The sequence below is a fragment of the Hevea brasiliensis genome, chromosome 9 (assembly GCF_030052815.1).
Source record: "Hevea brasiliensis isolate MT/VB/25A 57/8 chromosome 9, ASM3005281v1, whole genome shotgun sequence".
Taxonomy (NCBI): domain Eukaryota; kingdom Viridiplantae; phylum Streptophyta; class Magnoliopsida; order Malpighiales; family Euphorbiaceae; genus Hevea; species Hevea brasiliensis.
In genome coordinates, this window is record NC_079501.1 from 18507451 (window position 1) to 18526320 (window position 18870).

The 18870-nt window shown below is 30.0% G+C and overlaps 2 protein-coding genes across 3 annotated transcripts; one reads left to right on the plus strand and one right to left on the minus strand.

The window, feature by feature from the left end:
* Positions 1-884: 884 nt before the first annotated feature.
* On the plus strand, positions 885-11847 carry LOC110640303 (uncharacterized). Of its 2 annotated transcripts, none has more exons than XM_021791560.2 (10): positions 885-1119; positions 1323-1468; positions 5704-6258; positions 6371-8329; positions 8431-8755; positions 8850-9108; positions 9215-9431; positions 9863-10227; positions 10322-10477; positions 11608-11847. In XM_021791560.2, exons 2-9 carry the CDS (start codon positions 1355-1357, stop codon positions 10473-10475), a joined length of 3948 nt encoding a protein of 1315 aa, XP_021647252.2. In that variant the 5' UTR covers positions 885-1119; positions 1323-1354; the 3' UTR covers positions 10476-10477; positions 11608-11847. The 2 variants fall into 2 exon arrangements, with proteins under 2 accessions (XP_021647252.2, XP_021647251.2); XM_021791559.2 differs by having other exon boundaries at positions 886-1119; positions 10322-10465.
* Positions 11848-12187: 340 nt separating this feature from the next.
* LOC110640304 (pentatricopeptide repeat-containing protein At5g48910) lies at positions 12188-14611 on the minus strand. Its single transcript, XM_021791561.2, has one exon. It carries the CDS (start codon positions 14393-14395, stop codon positions 12311-12313), a length of 2085 nt encoding a protein of 694 aa, XP_021647253.1. The 5' UTR covers positions 14396-14611; the 3' UTR covers positions 12188-12310.
* Between the last annotated feature and the right edge of the window lie 4259 nt (positions 14612-18870).

The window sequence follows — 18870 nt, forward strand, 5'->3', positions numbered from 1 at the left end:
GTTTGATTCAATTGGTCCAATCTAATTTGGTTCGATTTGATCAGTTCGATTTAAAATACCCAAAATTTAATTTTTACTATGCCCTGTGATCCAAAACGAAGCCCAAAAACTTCAAAAGAATTACAGAAAACTCAAAAAATTTATAGAATCTAAATATATTTTTAGATTTATCATGTGGTATTTAAATTAATTTTTAAAAATAGATAAAATTTATTGCCTCAAGAACAAACTTGATTTTAAAAATTTTAAAAATTTCAGATAAATTTTTATAATATTTAATATAATAAAATATTATAATTTTTATATAAAATAATTATTTAAAAATTTAGGGCGTTTCACCTCTTCTCTAACATTCTCAACTAGAATTATTGTGATAGGTCTTGGGCTTTTTTAATTTTTAGACTTGCTTACTAGGGTTTAGACTCTTTTCTGTATTGGTGATTGTATGGCTAGATTGGGGCCTTAGTTCCTTAGATGGTTTTAATACTTAGGCCCATATTGTATGGCTATTTTCATCTTAAGGCTCCCTCTCTTCTTTTTTCAGTGTTTCTTTATTGACTTATCAGACTTTGAAACAGAGGTATTTGACTTAATAATTCAATATAGAAAAAAATCTAATATGAAAATAATTCAATAATTAAGTGGAGCTTAGCTGAATTTGTTGCTGTCAAGTTGGCACAATTTCTTGGTACCTTCCCTTCTTCTACAGAAGAAAAATGAATAAATGCCCTCAGCAGTCGGCACACCTCAAAACCGACCACTAATCCTGTCTCTTTCTTTGATTTAGCGTGATTTTGAGGTTTTTTTTTCTTTCTAAAGTTATGCACCAAAAGCCTTCAAACATTGAGACTTGAACATTAAGTAATGTACCTAATTTTATTTACACTATGACTTCAAGGATGCTTTCTCATTGACCACAAGTCAACGTCTGCTTTTTTCATTTTTCTTTTTCCCCCCTCTACTTTATATTTCCCAGGAATAATATGGCCAAATTCTTTTTTTTATGTTTCTCCATTGAGAAAACAATTTCGTAGCTCTGGGTTTTCTTCTTCCTTCCATTTGGGTTTTCTTGATTCTTTCTTCCTATCATTTGGGTTTTCTGCTTCCTTTTCTTGTAATGTAAGTGCTCGCTTTCTCTTTTTTGTTTTTCTATTGTTGATGGTCGATCTTTAGCTTTTTAAATATAAAATCAGATTAATCTTTGTTTTTTTCAACTCATTTACTAGCCTATTCTTCTTACTATTTGGGCTTTCTCCTTCTTTTTCTTCTAATGTAAGTTCTGTCTCTCTCTGGGTGTGTGTTTCGTTGTTGAATTTGGGCAGACATACATCAATCCAGAAAGATCGAAGAAAAAATGGACAACAACAGTAACAACAAGGGAAAGATGATCATGGGCAGAGGCTTAGTAGACTTGGTGCTTTCTTGGTCAATTCAGGATGTTCTCAACAAGGATCTTTACAAATCTCAGGTTGGTTGCTAATTATGCGTCTGTTTGATTGTATTAGTGAAACTGTTATAAAAAAATATTTTTGAAATTATATTAACTAAATAATATTAAGAATTAATTTAAAATTATTATTTACACATTTTAATCATAAAAATTTTAAAGTAATAAAGTTATTTTGTTAATAACGTCTAAAATTATTTTTTTCCTGAAAAATGCTTTTTTAATATAAAACGATAATAACATATAAAGCAGTTGGTAATGGCCCACTTGATAATTTTTTTTTTCTTGTAAGCAAGAATTTGTTTAATATATTTTTTATATTTAATTTATAATTAAAATTTTACAACTTTAAAAATGATTTCAATAATATTGAATCGATTGTATTATTTGTTTTTTTTTTATCTCATGAAAGTAATTTTTTAATGAAATCATATGGGATATTTTTCTTTCTTAAGTTTTTAAAATTTAAATAGTAGATCTTGGAATTAAATTTTCAGTAATATAATATATATAAATGGATTAAAAATAGAAACTACCCTTGTTGCCATTGTCCTTGCATGTTAATTTGTTATGGCTTGATCCAGCATGTTAAATATTCAAGCGAAGTGCCGGCCTGATTTGTTTGCATACCAAGGAAGGCTGTGAAGTACTGGCCTGATTTGTTGGTGGGCTGGGGCTTAAGAACATGAGTTCAATCTTATAAAATAAAAGCAAGGATTTGGGCTTATATTTGAATTTTATAAAAGAGAGATGGGCCTAATCTTTAAGATCCGATCAATTTGAGTTGTGGAATCTCGAAGCCAATTATACTATTAAAAAAAAATCAATGTAACAACTTCTTATTATAAAAAAAATTGTCAAAAAAAAACTTATTACTATAAAAAATATATCATAATGATAATAAATTATTAAGAATGTAATTACAAAAATTAAAAAATAATATACTTGTGAAAATTGAAAAATAAAATAAGAATATGATTAAACATAGGAAATTAAGAAAAAAAAAAAAAATTATATATATATATATATATATATATATATATATATATATATATATATATATATATATATTATTTAGTCTTGATTTTAATAAAATTAGTCATTTGATTCTCTTATTTAAAAAAAATATTAGAGTTTGTCTCCAATAGTTTTTTTTTTAATTTTCTGAAAAAATTAGAAAATAGAGTTTTGTTTTCACATGTACTGATTTTTCAAATAGAGAACTGGTGAACCAATTTTCAAATTTTTCAAAATTTTTGGAGTTATTTTCCACAATTTTCCTTTATAAATTTTTTTTCATTTTTTAATTATTTTTCAAATAGAAAATAATGATATTTTTATAATTAAAATTATACTATAATTTTCCATAATTAAAATTTGGTAATTATTTAAAAAATAATTATTTTCAATAATAAATGCTAACCGTATTATTATAAAATAAATTAATAACACATATTAAAGAATTTTAAAAATAAAATAAGTTTTTAAATATATTTTATAATGATTTTTTTAATTATGAAAGATATGAATAATTTTTTTATTTGTTTGAATTAGAAAATTATTGCCTATAATTTGCGGGTGAATACATTTTTCATATTTTTCATAAAAAATTAAAATTAAAATTTTCTTAAGAAATAAAAAATAAAAACCAAAAACTATTTTCTGCAAGTAAACATATCCTTAGATAGTCTATGTATTTTTTACTCCTTTTACTCTTTAGTCCCTCGCATTAATTTGAAATTCATTCATTCGATATAATTTGAAAAACCCAACTGTATAATCCCTTTATTTTTTAAATTTTAAATTAATTAGTTTCCATAATAGTAATTTATCTCTTATTTGAATGCATTAACTAATGTTAAACTTATTTATGCTGAATAGAGGGACTAAGTAATTGATTGAATAAAAAATATAGGACTAACTAATGTATTTTTAGGGGTAATGTCCAAAAAATCACGAATTTTGAGTTTTTAATAATTTTACTTTAAATTTAAAAAAAAATCCTAAATTTTAAACTTTTTTTAACAATCGCACCCTGTCATCTATTCTGCATTTAAAGATAATGGATTTTGCTACATCAACATAAGAAATGTCTAAAAAAAATCCCAACCTTTTTTATAATTGTACTCTAATTTTTTTTAATAAATGTACTCTAAACTTTGAACTACTTCATTAATTGCCCCTTTCAATATTAACAGACGTGTTAGGTCAGCATTTTTAATCCTCAAATTGATACTAATTAAGTCTAATTTATAATAAAAGGCAGAAAAAAAAAGAAAATTCATTTTCAACAAAACTGATACGACTTCCACCATTTCATCATTTCGACAAGTCATCATCTTTGTGATGCTCACCTAAGGCTGTAAATAAGTTGAGCTCAAACTCAATTTTTAGACTCGTTTAATAAATAAATTGAGTTTGATTTTTGCAGTATTTAGCTCAATAAATACTCGCGAGTCGGCTCATTTACAAGCTCATAAGTTGGCTCGTGAGTAGACTCGTGAACATACTCGTTTGTAAAAATATTTATATTAATTATTATATTTCATTATGTTATAAATATTTATTATGTTTATGTAGAAATGTTATAAAAATAATAATTTATTTTAAAATTATGATATAATCAATAGATAAAATTTATTTATTAAACATAGTTTTTTGTAATTTAAATTTAATTTTTATGAAAATGAAGTTATTTTGTATGAGAACTAATCAAAATTAGTTTGAATCTCATAATCATAAATCAAAACTCACTCTGTAAATGAGTCAAGTTATTTAGATTCAGTTTGATAAAAAACTTGATTTGGCTTGACTCGTTTATAACTTGTTTTCTAAACGAGTTAAGCTTGACCTTATAAATATTCGTCTCGAGTTCAACACGAATTAAACTCAAGTTCAGCTCGAGTTCTAAAAAATTTTAACAAATCACGCCTGAATTATTTAAAGCTTGGCTAGACTCAATTTGTCTACACTCCTATGCTCACCTCTGGCCGATCTAACTTTGATTTTATGAAAACTTAGCCTCACTCTCCATTAACATTCATTCTCAATAACTTAATCAGACTCACCTTAATAGATCCTAAACAGAACTAATTTTAATTCATCAATTGTAGTTTATTTGATTGTAAACTAGGTTTACTTAGTTTTAATTTAGGAGATTAGAAGTGCTAACCTGACACTTCTATTAGCATTTAATGGGGCAATTAATGATGGGATTTAATTATAGTAAATTTTAAAGTTCACCGTATATTTATTGAAAAAATATTTTAGGGTCCAATAGTTTAAAAAAAACGGTAAAGTTTAGCTTTTTTTTGGGGGGGGGCATTTTCTACATTACTTTTAATGATAGAATAGACGGCAAAGTTCAATTGTAAAAAAATTTAAAGTTTATGGTAATTTTGGATAAATTTTGATAACTGTCCCTGAATTTATCTAGTTGTAATATTATAGTCTCTTAACTTAAAAATGTAACATAAAACTCCATTAATTTTCAAATTTTGCACAGTAAAATCCATAGACAGTTCCAGCATTGAGCTTAGTCAGTAATAAAATCCCTCTAACCTCCAATTACCAGTTTTTTAGTTAGACGCTGACATAGACAGTTCCAGCATTGAGCTTAGTCAGTAATTCTCTTTTCTCTCTCAAGCCATACATAAATTGAATTATTTTTCTCTCTATGGACAGAATAATTTTTCATGCGTAAAGAGAATAATTTTACACTTTGCATAAGTGAGGAGAGAGAAATATTGATTAAGTGCCATGTGGGAGCTATTTACATCAGTTTCTAACTAAAAAATTAGTAATTGAAAGTTAAGAGGGATTTTATTATGCAAAATTTGAAAATTTAGGAGGTTTTATGTTACATTTTAAAGTTAAAGAACTGTAGTGTTACAACTATATAAGTTCAGGGACAGTTGTTAAAATTTATCTCGGTAATTTTGTTAAAAAATAGTTTGGGTAAAATTGTTAAAAACTTCGAAGAATGTTTTTTTGGCATTATCTCTATTTTTTAAAATAAAAAAAATTTAATAATTAATTTGATTAAATATATGAAATAGATAATAATTTTTTACTTAAACATATGAAACTCCAATAATAAAAAAATCATTCATTGAAACAGTAACTTAAGTGAGTCCTATAAAAAAAAAGTAGGGAGTATATATATATATATATATATATATATATATATATATATAAAAGCTTGCAACTGCAAGTGTGAATTTCAATATTCACACATCTAAAATTTCTGTAAACAGGCGAAGAAGATCCCAGAGACATTCACATCAACAACACACTACATGAAGACATTCATTCCCCCACTTGTTGAGGAAGTTCATGCTGAGTTGGCATCTAGTATGCAATCACTTTCTCGAGCACCCACATCTGAAATATCCTCTTTTAATATATCCCCCAAGGCATATAAACCTCCAAGAGACTGGTTTTACAAAATATCACTCAAAAGAGGAGGGTCAAAGAATGATCCAGGAATATATGAGCCTGAGGTTGGACATGTTATTGCCCTCACAGATAAGAGACCAAAATGCACTGATGATTTGTGCAGATCCAAACAATCCTACCTTATTGCTTATGTTCATGCAGTCAAAGGTGAAGATTCTGGTGCACTCTCAATACTCTCGTCAAAGCCCATCATGATTGAACAAGATATGCAGAAGAAGAAGGAGAAACAAACACTTTTTGCTGTTTATTTGATAAGCTTGACGACAAATATTCGTATATGGAGAGCATTAAACTCAGAGTTGGAAGGGAAGAACGTGAACATTATTAAGGAAGTGCTGCAAAGTAATTCCAGTGTAAGAATTGTGATTAATTTCTTATTTTAATGAACATCTTTGCCAAAATATTCTATCTTCTCTACGATAATTGTCTTACAACCTAAAATATTATATACTTCGTTCCTTGCAGGATTATGAGAAGTGTATCACTTGCTCATCTGGAGAAAATAATGGGGTTTTTTGGTCACGCATGGTGGACATGTGCCGCTCTTTTAACTTAAATGACTCCCAAAAAGATGCTGTTTTGAGCTGTATCGGTGGAAGGGGTTGCTCTCATCAGTATACTGTCAAATTAATATGGGGTCCTCCAGGAACTGGGAAAACAAAGACCGTTGGTTTTCTGATATATGCTCTATTTACAATGAAATGCAGAACACTTACTTGTGCCCCTACTAATATTGCAGTGTTGGAAGTGGCAGCCCGTGTCCTGAGTTCAGTTGTCAAGATCCTTGAATATGACACTTATGGGATGGGAGATATAGTTCTATTTGGAAATCAGGAAAGAATGAAAATTGATAATGAGAGTGAACTTTTCAATGTATTTCTTGATAATCGTGCAGAAATACTTGGCCGTTGTTTTGATCCGAAGTCTGGATGGAATCAGAGTCTGGCATCCATGATAAGTTTACTCGAAAACCCTGAAGAACAGTATTGTCTTTACACAATTGAGAAAGACGAAGAGGATAAAAATGATGAAAAGAAGGAGCAGATAATTAATCGGGGAAAGGAAGATGAGAATTATGATCAAAACTGTGAAGGAAAGAACAAAAAATATGGGAAGAAAGTAATTGTAAAAGAAAACAAAGGTGAGGGAAAACAGATGGCAAGTTTGCATACCCGGAAACATCAGCAGAAATTGAAGGATAAGGAAGAAGAGGTTGGAAATGGCTGCTCTAAGACTAAGAACAAGAAAATACTCGAAAACCCTGAAGAACAGTATTGTCTTTACTTACAGAAAAACACAATTGAGAAAGACGAAGAGGATGAAAAGAAGGAGCAGATAATTAATCGGGGAAAGGAAGATGAGAATTATGATCAAAACTGTGAAGGAAAGAACAAAAAATATGGGAAGAAAGTAATTGTAAAAGAAAACAAAGGTGAGGGAAAACAGATGGCAAGTTTGCATACCCGGAAACATCAGCAGAAATTGAAGGATAAGGAAGAAGAGGTTGGAAATGGCTGCTCTAAGACTAAGAACAAGAAAATACTCGAAAACCCTGAAGAACAGTATTGTCTTTACTTACAGAAAAACACAATTGAGAAAGACGAAGAGGATGAAAAGAAGGAGCAGATAATTAATCGGGGAAAGGAAGATGAGAATTATGATCAAAACTGTGAAGGAAAGAACAAAAAATATGGGAAGAAAGTAATTGTAAAAGAAAACAAAGGTGAGGGAAAACAGATGGCAAGTTTGCATACCCGGAAACATCAGCAGAAATTGAAGGATAAGGAAGAAGAGGTTGGAAATGGCTGCTCTAAGACTAAGAACAAGAAAATTGAACAGGAGGATAAAAAATGCAAGCCTTTGACATTAGAGGAATTTGTACAGGAAAGATTCAAATCCGTTGGAGAACGGTTGAAATTCTGCATTGTAAATTTGTACACGCATTTACCAACTTCTTTCATTCCATTGGAATTGGTGAAAAACATGATAAGAGCTCTTGGTTTGCTGAGATCGCTTGAAACTTTGTTGCTTAGAGTCAACATTGCCAATGAAGGATTAAAGCAGGTTCTCAAGGAACATGAGGATGTAGGAAGCAGAATTGATAACCATATGAAGTTGAGAAACACAATGAAAGAATGTCTCAAGACAATAAAATTACTTCCTCCAAATTTCCCTGTTCCAAATTTTGCCAATACTTATGCGATAAGAGAATTTTGCTTGCAGAATGCATCCCTTCTTTTCTGTACTACATCAAGCTCTGTTAAATTGCACACAGAAGGAATGAAACCTCTGCATTTCCTGGTTATTGATGAAGCTGCACAGCTTAAAGAATGTGAATCAGCCATTCCCTTAAAACTCTCTGGCCTTCACCATGCTATTCTTGTAGGAGATGAAAGGCAATTGTCTGCAATGGTTAATAGCAAGGTTTTGAGTTAAATGACACAATTATATTCCTTTTATCTTTTCATATAATTGAAATGCTTTTACTTTCTCACGTTTTAACAATTTAAATGTACTATTGTTAGATTTCTGAGAAGGCTGGATTTGGAAGAAGTTTGTTTGAGAGGCTTGTAAAGTTGGGATACAAGAAGCACCTCCTCAACATTCAATATAGAATGCATCCATCCATAAGCTTATTCCCAAATAGGGAGTTCTACGGCAATCAGATTTTGGATGCTCCAAATGTCAAAGAAATAAGCCATAAGAGATGCTTCCTTAAGGGAAATATTTATGGTTCCTATTCTTTTATAAATATAATTCATGGGAAAGAGAAATTTGGTGAGTTACAGAGTTTGAAAAATATGGTTGAAGTTGCAGTGATTGCTGACATAGTTGCAAATCTGTTTGAAGGTATCATTTGAACCGAGGCTAGGTAATTCTTTGAGGCATTTTATTATAAGTATTCATTTGGAGAATCTCTGACATTTTTGTTTCTGCACTACAGAATTCATTGGCTCAAAGAAGAAGGTGAGCATAGGTATCATATCACCATATAAGGCTCAGGTTCTTGCAATTCAAGAGAAGATTGTAAAATACAGTTCAAATTCTGACGGGGATTTCTCTGTGAGTGTTCGCTCTATTGATGGCTTTCAAGGGGGTGAGGAGGATGTGATAATTTTCTCCACTGTTAGAAATAACAACAAAGGATCGGTGGGTTTTCTTTCAAGCTGTCAAAGAGCAAATGTGGCATTAACGCGAGCAAGGTACTAATTGAGAATATCAGAACATCAGCAGTTCCAAAATTTTCTTTTCCTCCTCTTTTTCCTGTTGTTAATTTTGAAAATATAAATTTCCGGTTTGGCTGTGCAGACATAGCCTTTGGATATTGGGAAATGAATCAACTTTAAGTAAGAGTGGCTCTATTTGGAGGAAGCTGGTCAGTGATGCCAAGGAAAGGGGATGTTTCTATAATGCTAATGAGGATAAGAGACTGGCTCAGTCTATTATCGCTGCACTGCTAGAGCTTAACAAACTTGATACTTTACTGCAAATGGATTCTGATTTATTCAGAATGGCTAGATGGAAGGTGCAAATTCCTTTTCTTTTTTTTTTTTTTTTTTCCTTTGTTGGTTTTTTATCAGTTTTCCTTTTCTAAGCTTGCAATTTCTAGTTTGTTCTCATGAAATCAATAGAAGTGTTCTTCTTTATATATCTGAAGTTCTGAGTCTCCCCCTAAGCTTTCAGCTCAAAGGATCTAACAACATGAATAAGAGAGCCTGAGGAAGGTGTTCAGTTCAACATGGATTTTATCATAATGCAAATTCAGTGCATAGAATTTGAATTGATTTCCATTAGTTGGATATGTGTTGAAGCATTTGTAAGACAACTATAGTACAGCAGGATAGCTGAACTTCACTTATCCATGAAAATAATATGAAAATTTTAGATGTTCTGATGCATACAACAATGTTTTACAGATATTAAGCATTGATTTTGGTTACTTTCATTTTAATGTAGGTTTTCTTCAGCGACAATTTTCGGAGATCTATGGCAAAACTTGAGGATGTTGAAATTCGTAAGGAGGTGATTTCTCTCTTAGCAAAGCTTTCAAATGGTTGGCGTCAATCTGGGAAGAAGAAAAGAATGAAAAGCCAAGATGGGAGTTCTTCTCAATTGTTAGAGCTATATGGGGTTAATAAGCAGCTAAATGTTGCTTGGAGTGTGGATATTTGGGAAGAGAATTCATTTCAGATTCAAGTCTTGAAGTTTTGGGATGTTTTGCCTTTATCTGATATTCCAATGCTATCAAAGAGTCTTGACAAGTTGTTCAAAAATTATACCAAGGAAAAGATGAACAGCTGCAAATACAAATGCATGGAGAGGTAAACTGCATTCATTTCTTTTATATCTTAACTTTCTGCTAAGTATTCTGTTCATGAAAATCTTTTTTCATTATTATTATTATATAAAAAGCAGGAATTTGGTTGTGCCTATGAGATGGCCAGTGAACTCATCTGGTGTTAAAGGAACTGCTTCTGGAGCTGATCCTTTGCAGCTGACAAAATCACTTGAATCACTCAGTCTAAGAGATGGATCAAGTTCTTCCAGCACAGCTCACAAGTATGTATAAAGGTTGAGGATTAACTGGAAGAAATGGCTATGCACATAAAATACTGATGTACACTCACCTATTTATATATAGCTTATGGACGAATTGGCCAAAGTTAGAACTTAAAATCAATATCTAAATATACTTATTGGTTTTAATTATGAACAACTCGTCTAAATTCCTTACATGTAAAATTAAGGGTAAACTATAATTTAGTCCCTGAAGTTTGGTTAAACCTACAACTTAGTCCCTATAGTTTTAAAACCAAACAATTTAATCCTTTACAATCTTAATAAATACGCAAGTTAGTCCTTGAGTCCCTAAGGTGTGGTTTAACCTATAACTTAATCCATGTAGTTTTAAAACCAAACAATTTAGTTCTTCACATTGAAACTTACAAGTTAGTCCATAACGTTAGAATTATCATTAATTCCCCATTAGATTTCGAAAAATGTCCAAAATGCATTTAACTCTATTTTCAATCCGAGAACAATTAGTCCTTGATGTTTTACTTTATTAACAATTTTCTGTCAAGATTTATATTTTTTTTTCTTATATATAACAATATAATATAATATATGAAAATAATATAAATAGATAAATGTGTGTGTATATATATATATATATATATACATTATTAAAATAATAGTGGCAAATAGAATTTTACAAAATAATAAGGGCTTGTTTGTATATAATTATAATATTTAAAGATCAATTTGTAAAATATGAAGATGATTTTTTAATTAACCAAAATTTTAAAGGACCTTAAAGTAATTAATTTATTTTTTAATAATTATAATTTAAATTAAATTTTTTTGAATTTAATGGGATCTATATTTTAAAAAATATAGAGATTAAATTATTAATAAAACAAAACTTTATAAACTAACTTGTAGGTTTATTAAAATGTCATAGACTAAAGCGCTTAGTTTTGAAATTACTGGAATTAAATTATAGATTTAAACAAATACCAGGGATTAAATTGTACTTCACCCTAAAATTAACACATAAATGAAGAAATTAAACACATGTTTGTATCAATAAAACTTTCTGTAATAACCATATTCATAACTGATTAGACATGTAATTAAACATTAAACAGAGTTGGGTGGCTTGATTATAGATTATGCTTGTGGGTTTGTTGGCAATGCAGGCAGAAGTCAGCAGACTTGTGGGGAGCCTATCAGTAATCACTCAAGAAGTCTTCCTATGAACATTTTTACTGAAGGAAGCTCTCAGTTGGTGTGTATGTATGTATGTATTTGAAATTCCTACAAAACAACATAGAAAAATAATTTATAAAGCTTGAAAGGTAATGGTGAAAAATGAATTATGAATATGAATATATTGCTTTCTTTGTTGCCGGTGTAAAGTAACAGTATTGCAGTTCTTAGTTGCCGGTGTCAATATGAATATATTGCTTTCTTTTTTTTATAAAAGGAAATAGTAACTAATTATATAGGTTTTTAGCATGTCCTAAGCCTGGTGATGCCAAAACGGGGTGGACATTACATTATGTTAGTTTATTTTATGTTGAACCTACAAAAATAGAAACAATAATGTAACCTCAATTACATTACAATTTAGTTGCATACTAAATTACAACCACATATACAAGCATATGCAGAAAGTTGCTTTTTAAAAATTAGGGATAAGCAGTAACAAAAGAAAAAAAATGGATCGCTTGATTCCATTTAAAATTTTTTATTCTGTTTTTTCCTTAAAAAAGAAAATTAAAAGAATGGAATTGAAATAATATAAATAAAAAAGAAAAGTATATAAAAAAATACATAGGCATTGATACATAGAGACCGTGGTTTAATTTTTATCACTTAGATATGTTATTGAACTTTATATCACCAGTAATCGTTGCAGGAGCACTTCCCAGCAACAAAATGATGGAATCTGTTTGAATCCCGTAGGATGATTGACCTTCCTGTAATTTTAGATACAAACTTCATAAAAACATGGCAGTCTCCACAAACCCGAATATTCTTTATAATCCTTATGGGTCCATGACACTTTTTTATCAATCCAAATGCAAGAGCAAGTTTTTCACTGTGATAACAAATGGATTTAAGTTTCTCTTCCTCCCCAACATCATGCAGAACCAATTTAGTATTTGGACTAAACCCAGCTTTCTGCAGTTTCCTTATCAATCCATGGAGTTCTTCATAGATAATTTTTGTATCTGGATGAGTTCGATCATCTGCTACAAATTTGTGGACTTCATTATCGATCTCGATCCAACTGTAGGCAGCAAACTTTTTAACATTCTTAGTTTTCATTAGATATCTCATAGATGCAACATCTTTCCACCTGCCACAACGAGCATACATATTGGACAGCATGATGTAAGGTCCAGCATTCAGGGGGTCCAATTCAAATAGGTGCCTAGCTGCCATCTCTCCATGCTTCATGTCACCCTTCATTGCACTAACAGATAAAACAGTGGACCAAATTAGGGAATTTGGTTCATAGGGCATGCTATTAATCAGGCCCATGGCTTCGTTCACACATCCTGAACGTCCAAGGAGATTGATCATGCATGCAAAATGATCTAAAGTAGGTATGAGTCCATGGAATTTGCTCATTGAATCAAAATATCTCTTTCCTTCTTGAACTAAACCAGCATGGACACAAGCAGAGAGAATTCCCACAAATGTAACGTTATCTGGTCTTATATCTTCTTGCAACATGTTTTCATAAAGGGCTAAGGCCTCTAAATCCTGTCCACTTTGTGCATAACCCCCAATCATGGCATTCCAAGATACCACATTTCGAGCTGGCATTGTACTAAATACAACCCAAGCATCAGCAGTGACTCCACATTTGCAATACATATCGACAAGAGCACTAGCCACAAGCAAACCTTCATTGACTCCCATAACTAATGCTTTCCCATGGACAGCCTGACCATAAAACAAAAAAGCCAATTTGGCACAGGAACTAAGCACACTCGAGACAGTATAACCATCTGGCCTGACATTTGCTAACAACATATCATTGAACAACATCAAAGCATCTTCTTCTTTTCCATTCTGTGCACAACCCACTATCATTGTTGTCCAACAAACCTTATCTCGTTCTTTGATCTCACTAAATATCTTAACTGCTTTGTCAATATATCCACTGTGAAAATATGCACCGAGAATATTTGAAACTGTAACCTGGTCAGGCTTCAAACCTAATGCCCGCATCTCATGAAACAAGTCTATGCATTTTTCAGACTGCCCATTTTTCAAGTATCCAGAAATCATCAAATTCCATGACACAACATTCTTATGTGCCAATCTATCAAACAACCACCTAGCTTTATCAATCTCGCCACACTTGGCATACATATCAGTTAAGGCATTCCAAATAAACACATTGCCACCCAAATTACGAGTAAGGATTTTCCCATGAATCTGCTTTCCTTTCCTCAAATCGAACAACTTCGCACACGCATTTAAAACACTCACATGGGTGTACTCTGAAGGCTTAAGTCCTTCATTTTGCATTCGGACAAAAGCCTCCACTGCCTTGCTTGCACATCCATTCTTTGCAAAACCAGAAATCACTGTGTTATACGATACAGAATCGCGAGAAGGCATGTCATCAAAGAAAGCACGCAAATCCTCAATCAATCCAGCTTTTGCATACAAAGAAAGCATCGCATTCCAGGAAAAAATGTCTCTGTGGAGCATTTTATCGAACAGGTCTCGAGCATTGGAGATATCACCCCTTTTAGCAAACACATGAAGAATTCGATTCTGAAGGAAACTATCACTGGGTTGGTACAAGTGAATGTCCATATGGGATTGTAATCTCTTGGCTTGATCAACATCGTTGGCTCTAAAGCATTCGAGAGCGAGGCGAGTGTAGGATTCATGAGTTGCAGGACCGTAAATGTATAACGAGTCTATGGCTTCGCGAAGCCTGAGCTTGGGTGCCGCCATTTCTTGTAGCTGGGGCTCTGAATTTGAATTTCATTTGATTCTGTTAGCCATTATCATATGAGCAGGTCGCCCGGGACATTGGGTTCGGCCATTGATGAACGGTGAGCCGGTGACAAATTATTTTTGTCAATTGTCTTCAACAGAAATTTTGTTTTTTGTTTTTTTATTTTTTTTTTATTTTGTTTTTATCAATTGTAAATAGATCTCATGAATCATGATATAAAAAACCACACCCTCAATTATTCATAATTTGCTTAATTAGTTAATTTTATAAAAAAATATATATTTATTTTATATAAAAATTCTTGTGTTTTATATTTTTTATTTTTAAAATAATATTTTAAAAAAATAAATACTATTAATAAAAAGTATTAGCTTAAAGAATATATATATATATATATATATATATATATATATATATATATATATATATATATATATATATATATATATATATAGAGGGAGAGAGCAAAGTGTTATTCTTAAGACTATGCCATGTGATTTTTTTTAATTTATAATGTATTATTTTTTATTAATAATTTTTTTATAATAATAATAATTTATTTATTTTTTTAATTATCAATATCATTTATAAATATATCTTAATATTTATTATTTAAATTATTATTTTTTTAAAATTTAATTTTAAAAATTAAAACTTTTTGATTAAATATAATATTTTAAATTTATTTATATTATTATTTTTATAAATTTATTTATATAAAAAATATTATTTAACGTATGTCAATTTTCATAATAATAATAACAATATATAATTTAATAATAATAATAATAATAAAAAATTAATTATGATTGAAAATTAATTATTAATTTGTGACTTTATAATCAATTATTATATATTTAATTAATTTTAAATTATTTTATATTTTTAATAAATATTTTTATTATATTATTATATTTTTTATTATTTTTAATATAAAATTTTTGTTAAAAAATTTAAAGCACAAAAAGTGTAGTTTATATATAAAATTATAACAATAAAATATAGATATTTTACTTATTTAAAATTAGTATGTATTATTTTTTATGTTAATAATTTAAAATTCTTTTTATTTCACTTTTTTTTGTTAATTAATGGTTATTATTATTATTAAATTAAAATAATAAAATAAATTAGAAATATTTTACTATTATAAAAATTAAATTTAAATATTTTTATTATCGTTTTTTAATTAAATAATATTTAATTATTAAATTAAATTTTAATTTTAGTAGCTTCAATTTGTTTGTTCATATATAGTATCTCATATAAGACATTTTATATATATTAATTACCCTCCTTCTATAAGACATTTTCATTTCACATAAGTGTTATTAAATCTTTTTTTTTATTTACTCTATTTTTTTATTTCTTTTAAAAATTATTAATTATCATTCTTAAAATTTATTTATTTAAATATATTTATTTAATATTTATTGAATTACTAATTTTTTTATAAATTTCTTATTTAATATTTCTTAAACTTTTAAATATTTTATTTTATTATAATTATATATTGAATGTAATTATAACTAATATTTTAATTATTCATATTTTATTATAATTAATTTTTAATAAAAATATTTTTAAAATTTAATTAAATATCTATATTTTTATATATAAATTATCTATCAAGTATATTTTATATAGAAGTAGAATTTTAAAAATAAAATACAAATATGATTATATCAAAAATTTAACTACATATAAGTATGATTAAAAAAATAAAATTATAATATTAAAATTATAAAATTTATCTTTTAAAAAATAATATATATTTTTAATTTTTATTATATTAATAAAAAATAATAATATTTTAAAATTTTAATTTTTATGAAATATATTTATCTTATATTATAAATTTATATAAAATGATAACAATTTTTATGAAAAAATTATTTTATAAAAAATATATCATATTAATAAAAAAAATTTACACTTTATAAAAATTTAAAGATATAATATTTTTTGAAAATAATATAATAAAATGTTATTTTTAATTAATAATAATATTATATATTTTCATTATTATTAAAATTAAATAATTCAATTCATTATTAGTAATTTAATAAATTTTTATTTTATTAATAATAAAAATTATATTTATATTTTTTTAAATAACATTATTTTCTTATTGCTCTAATATATTTTCTATAATATTGATATATAAATTATAAGATAAAATATAAAAATTTCATGAAATTGAAATTAATTTTTAAATAAAATAATTGTCACGACCCAACCTATGGGCCGGACCGGCACTAGGACCTGGGCCAGCCTAAAGCCCCCGAGGCCCGTAATAAGCCTAACTGTTCATTAACCCAACTCTAAGGCCCATTTGGGCCCAATATCAAGAAAACAAACGGACAGAGTCCGGCCATAAAATGGACTTTCCAACGGGGAGTTTTCGACTCATCCGACCTGTAAACATAATAAATACTCAATTGGGGAGCCCAGCTCACCCTCCACATACTCATATCCTCATAAAAATAAATGGGAGCTCAGCTCCCTCATCCAATCCATCAAACATGCATATCATTATACGTTTACAGGTCCAACATGATAATGATATTACAGACCATAATCAAATAAATACTTCTAACACATGCGGAAATTCTAGGAGTAAATAAAATTACACAAATATTGATAAACAACCTGCGAAGGAGAAAAGCAGGTTAACCAAAATAAAATCCTCCTGTAACCTGAAAAAAATATTGAACAGGAGTGAGCGTTCGACTCAGAGAGTAAAATATCAATTTTAACCATAATCTCTATAACTATCTAAAACTAATGCACCCTGTAGAGTGAAATGCAACATCAGCAATAAATTCACATCATAGCATCAAAAAGGTAATTTGGAGCACTCACGCACCTGTAGCATCAATCATAACATATGGGGTGATCCCTATCTGACTTTCTTAAATCCAACTGGTGCCGTGAAGAACTCAAGCCGGACTTTCGCTTAATAAACCAAATCGAGGGTCCCAGCGAAGAACTCAAGCCGTGACTACCCCTCGAAGGATCGGGTCCCAGCGAAGAACTCAAGCCGTGACTACCCGTCCTATCCATAGTCCACACCACATCACATGCACGCCAACGCACGCACACTGCATCAAATTACCACAACAACATCATGGCACTTTAACAGTTATCAATGCATCATAAATCGTGCCTAGAGTTTAACTACATAAATATATGCATATAAGTGATGCATGGTCATATAATAATATCGAAATTACAATTAAAATTAATATTTTACTCACAGACTTGACGGTGGTCACTGAGGCGGCTGGGCGGAGGAAGAAGGCTGTCCCGGCTCACCTGACAATTTTATTACAATCATTTAATAAATTTGACTCCATACAAACAAGGAAAAAGACCAAATACGTCCTAAGTCGTGCCGAAAATTCGGCAGAGTCTCCCCTATACCTAGGACCTACCCAACCTGCAAAAAGGGCTTAAAACACACTTCTATATCCACAATCCACATATCCACAACTCAATCACGTCACACACCCCTCCTGGGCCCATCAAATCAATCATCCATCACAATATGTAAAATTTCAATTTAGTCCTTATAATTAATCATTTTTGCAAAAACTGCTCAAATAAGCCCTAAAAATTATAAAACTCTGCCCCGCGTTCCTTAGAAATATTACTAAGCTATTGCAAAAAGAATCGTAATTTTCTAAGCTACCACGAATATTTTATGGATTTTTAATCCTATTTAAACACTAGAAAATTACGAAAAAGCAAGGTTCGGGTTTACCTTTGCCGATTCCGACTTCGGGAACGCGCTCGGGATGCCTGACAATGGTGGGGTAGCCAAAACCTCGATCCAATTCGGAGACTTTTCCAGAGTGGTCTATCCGTAGGAAATTTCTGATCCGGACAACTGTCGAATTTCCGCGAATTGAGGATACCTACACGAAGCCCAATAATAATATATAAAAAAAATCAGGGGTGTTACATTCTTCCCCCCTTACAGAAAATTCGTCCTCGAATTTTACACAAGGCAGAATAAAGTACATGATTACACATTGAACAGATAAGAGTACTTGCTATGCATGTCCCGTTCTGACTCCCAGGTGCACTCTTCCACTGACTGGCTCCTCCACAAAACCTTAACCATAGGGATCTGTTTTGATCTTAGCTGTCTCACTTGGTAGTCCACTATGGCTACAGGTTGCTCCTCAAATGTCAAGTTCTCCTTTAGTTCTATTACATCCGACTGTAGTATATGAGAAGAATCTGGAATGTATTTTCTGAGCATGGAGATGTGAAACACGGGATGAACGTGAGAAAGGTTGGGTGGTAGCTCCAACCGGTAGGCAACTGCTCCAACTCTATCCGTAACCTCAAAAGGTCCAATATAGCGAGGTGCCAACTTGCCCTTCTTTTCAAATCTCGTGACTCCCTTCATCGGAGAAATCTTCAGGAATACATAGTCGCCCACTGCAAACTCCACATCCCT